The sequence below is a fragment of the Sinocyclocheilus grahami genome, unplaced genomic scaffold (genome assembly GCF_001515645.1).
Source record: "Sinocyclocheilus grahami isolate Dianchi unplaced genomic scaffold, SAMN03320097.WGS_v1.1 scaffold901.1, whole genome shotgun sequence".
NCBI lineage: Eukaryota > Metazoa > Chordata > Actinopteri > Cypriniformes > Cyprinidae > Sinocyclocheilus > Sinocyclocheilus grahami.
Window position 1 is genome coordinate 655,358 of NW_015506080.1, and position 4,584 is coordinate 659,941.

A 4,584-nucleotide genomic window follows, 5' to 3' on the forward strand; every position below is an offset into this window, starting at 1 on the left:
ATACATATATATATATATATATATATAAAGGCAGCTGTGGTTGATAGCAATGTTTCATGATGACATTTGGGTGCCAATATATATTACGGATCATAACCGTATATTTTATTTTCTGATATAATGTTTCAGCCTACTTGAACAACCATAATCTGCAAAAAAAAAGAGATAAGAACAGAAGGCCACATAAATTATGTCAGTATTTATAGACGGTGCACAGTTTGTGCCATACACACACTAAACTAATAAAAAAAACTCATGTACAAAATTGATAACAAAAATATTAAGAAACTATGTAAATAAAAAATAAAATAAAAAATACAATATATTCAGAGGGGATGTCCATGCACAAACTTCTGGGAATGTCCTTTACTTTTTTCACAGTAAACTGTAAGCTACAATTGTAATAGCCATGTTACTGCAAACATATGTTCATTTTCTTTAATGATAAATTATATTATATTGTGTACTTCAAAAAAAAAACTAAAGCAAAATTATATAATGTGCTGTTAAATTTATTATAATTTTTGATGTATACTGTCAGGTAACTTTGAGTTAACCAAATATATGTTTTTACTGTTTAATTTTTATATTCTATCAATTAACATTATTAACATATTTACAAGAATACATCTTTTGCACTGAGAAAGTATAAATCCTAGAATATTAGAACATTACCACAACAATTAAATTTTCCTAATGTAATTAACACTATCCTCAAAACCACTTGTCTCATCAAGCATAATTCACTTTTACAATAAATCAAATTAGTCAAAATGTCCTTTTTTGACATTCTACAAAATGTTCCTTTGTTTTCCAAATAAATGGTGGATAATTATAAAAACTAAGAAGAAGCACTTTAACATTACAAATGAGATCTTTATCAAACAAACCAAGAGACAATGGAAGTGCTGTGAAACAGCCTTGTCACTGCTGCTTTACATGTGAACAGAGAAGACTGTCAGATAAGACTGTCCATATCTCTTGTTTTCTCTTTGCTTCTTTATTTCCTTTGTTACAACACTATTTTCTTGTACAACACTTCTCCTTTGGCAAAATGTTGCAACAGCCTGAACGATGACTACATACAGTCGTGGTCAGAATTATTGGCACCCTTGGTAAATATGATCAAAGAAGGCTGTATATAAATGTAAATAAATCTGCATTGTTAATCATTTTGATCTTTTATTTTTTTAAAAATCACATAAATCTAACCTTTCATTGGAGAATAAGAATTAAAAATCGGGGGAAATATCATTATGACATAAATGTTTTTCTCTAATACACATTGGACACAATTAACGGCACCCTTTTATTCAATGCTTTTTGAAACCTCCATTTGGCATAATAACATCCTATAATGCCTGGTGAGGTTAGAGAGCACCTGACAAGAGATCAGAGACAATTCCTTCATCCAGAATCTCTCCAGACCCTTCAGATTCCCAGCTCCATGATGGCATTTCTCCTCTTCAGTTCACCACACTCATTTTCTATATGGTTCAGGTCAGGGAACTGGAATGGCCATAGTAGAAGCTTGGTTTTGTGCCCAGTGACCCATTTTTGTGTTGTTTTTGGATTATTGTCCGGTTGGAAGATCCAAACATGGCTCATTATAAGATTTCTAACGGAGTCAGTCACTTTTTGATTTATCTGCTGGTATTTGATTTGAATCAAAGATGCCATGTATTTAAACAAGATGTCCAGGACCTCTAGCGGAAATATAGGCCCACAACATTAAAAATACAGCAGTATATTTCATTGTGCACATGGGGTACTTTTTATCCCTGTGTGCACCAAACCCATCTCGAGTGTTTGTTGCTAAAAAGCTAATTTTTTTGTAACATCTGACCATAGAAGCCAGTCCCATTTGAAGTTCCAGTCGTGTCTGACAACAGAATATGCTGGGGATTGTTTTTGGATGAGTTCACAGATATTTTACTCATAAGAATTTCTAGGGGTGCCAATAACTGTGTCCAACGTGTATTTGAGAAAAACATTTATTTCATAATGAGATTTTCCCCCATTTTCAATTGGTTTAGTTCAATGAAAGGTTAGATATTTGTGAATTTAAAAAAAATAAAAGATCTCTAATGCAATATAGCCTGTTTTAATGTGCACCGCTAAAATTATGTGATGACACGTCACTTTATCAGGTGACCTCATTAGGTATGAACAACCTATACAAAAATATCAAATGTGGGGTGTCCAGAGAAAAAAAAACCTTGAATCAACAAAGGAAAACAGAACAGAATCGAAAAGATGTACTGAGAGATCATGTGATGGAGCGCTTGGATTGATCTGACATCAGTTAGAGATGCTGACCTAGCGTGTTGATCATGCAGATTCCACACATATCTAGCGTGAGCAGGGTTTTGTAGATGGGCTCGCCACCCTCATGGTTCATGAAGAGATGGTAGACCACTGAGCCCAGCTGCGGTGACAGGCAGGCCAGGAAGTGCACCACGCCAAGCCACATCACGCTGATCTGTGACCAAGGGATGTTGAGCGGGAGCAGCACCAGGAAACAGAGCAGAGGGATTCCTGAGTGGAGAAAAAGAAACAATGAGACAAGGAGGTTCGGGAGAGTCATTGTATACAGAAGACGTAGTTAAAGTGCTGTTGAAACACGCAAGGCCTGTGAAGAGAATGAGAAGGTCGTTATTTGGCTTTATGCTCAGACAAGCCCTGCTGTGTTTTATCGTGTCCCTTGAGTTGAATGCTGCAGCCTAAACAACACATGGATTTATGGAGGCCCAGGGAACGGCCCAGCACAATGAGGGTCTCAGTGGCTTTGCTGTGCTAATTTTAGCAGCAGCTGCCAAAATGCAAACTACACACTAAAACAAAGATCTTTAAAAATCTTTAGCATTAAATGACAATCAGTGGTTTTTTTAGAGTTGGGCATTTTTCAAAAACACTGTATTTGAATATTTGGGCTCATTAAAAAAAACAAATATTCGAATATTCATATATTTAAATTATGTTTAACGAGAAACACGTTATTATTTAATAATCAGGTTTTTATGATTAGGCATTATACACAACAATGTTCTACAACAACATTATGTTATATCTCAAGGTTTTCTTTTAATTGAAAATGTTTGCAGGGGCGGATCTAGAAAATAATTTTTACGGTGGCATGGAGTCTATGAGGGGTGGCAACACCAAAGCAAGCCCCCATGCATAGTTTTGGTCTGACATACACAGTTGTGATCACAAATATTGTATTACTATTAAGTAATCATCTTAAAATGAAAAATAAATAACAACATTTCAATATCCATCACGGCACAATAAAGAAGTCAATACACCATATAAAAAACTTCAACAGGTTATAAATGTTTCTGAGCTTGTATCACTAAAGACGACGTGCGGTTCTATTAAAATTACATAGGCTACTTAGTTGGTATAATCACATTTAGTGCAAGTTTAAGAGCAACAAAAACATTTGAATTTCCTAACATTAGAAAGAAATACAATAATATCAAAGCACTGAAACTATTTGATTTTCTGTTATTAACACAGGTGGGAATGTCTGTAATCACCCAGAACAAACTCTATCAACCATATACTCTAGCAACACCCCAGCAACTGCATAGCAAGAGCCTAGCAACCACCCAGAATATCCTAGCAACCAACTAGCAACATTTTAACAAACATCTAGAACATCTAACTGACCAAACCATTTAAGTTTTTTTAAACAAGACTTTAAAGGGGTCATAGGATGCCCATTTTCCATAAGTTGATATGATTATTTAGGGTCTTAATGAAAAGTCTGTAACATAGTTTGGTTAAAATTTCTCAATGATAGTGTAAAAAACACCTTTTTTACCCTGTCAAAAACAGCTCTTTTCAGAGCAAGCCGTTTTGTAGCATTTTCCTTTAAATGTTATTGAGCTGTGCTGACCCCGCCCCTCTCTTCCGAGCCGCTCTCTGATGGACTGTTTACTTTAGCCTCCTTCATTGTGAATTTGCTAATTAGAACATTATTAGGAAAGGCTATTTGCAAAGATTCATTACAAAACATACTCACTTCTTCTGTAGATGAGACTGGATCACGAATGATTCGCGCAAACATAGACGCATTTATGTAGATCGGGGGCGCATTCCCTTCAGAAACAATGTAATCCACTGCGAGTTCAGCGGCTCAGATGTCGGGAGTAAATGACGACTGCTATGTTCATTATTACATCCAACAACAGAACACCTCAATCGCTTAGGAGTCATTCATGTCTACATCTGCTCCGGCGGTGAAACAATGGCGGACTGATGACAGCTCACTCAGGGCGGGTCTGAGGTAAGATGCCAGTCCAGTCTGTACTGTCAATCAAACTATCGTGGGAGGGGCCTGTCTGTGTGACGTCACACAGACAGGCCCCTCCCACGATAGTTTGATTGACAGTACAGACTGGACTGGCATCTTACCTCAGACCCGCCCTGAGTGAGCTGTCATCAGTCCGCCATTGTTTCACCGCCGGAGCAGATGTAGACAAGAATTACTCCTAACAAGCGATTGAGGTGTTCTGTTGTTGGATGTAATAATGAACATAGCAGTCGTCATTTACTCCCGACATCTGAGCCGCTGAA

General features: G+C 36.6%; 1 protein-coding gene across 1 annotated transcript in view; it reads right to left on the reverse strand.

Moving 5' to 3' along the window:
- paqr4a (progestin and adipoQ receptor family member IVa) overlaps nt 1–4,584 on the reverse strand; it is an 18,575-nt gene that overhangs the window by 3,876 nt on the left and 10,115 nt on the right. The window contains exon 2 of the mRNA XM_016248978.1: nt 2,320–2,538. Coding sequence (XP_016104464.1) covers nt 2,320–2,538 — 219 coding nt within the window. The remainder of the gene's footprint in view (nt 1–2,319; nt 2,539–4,584) is intronic.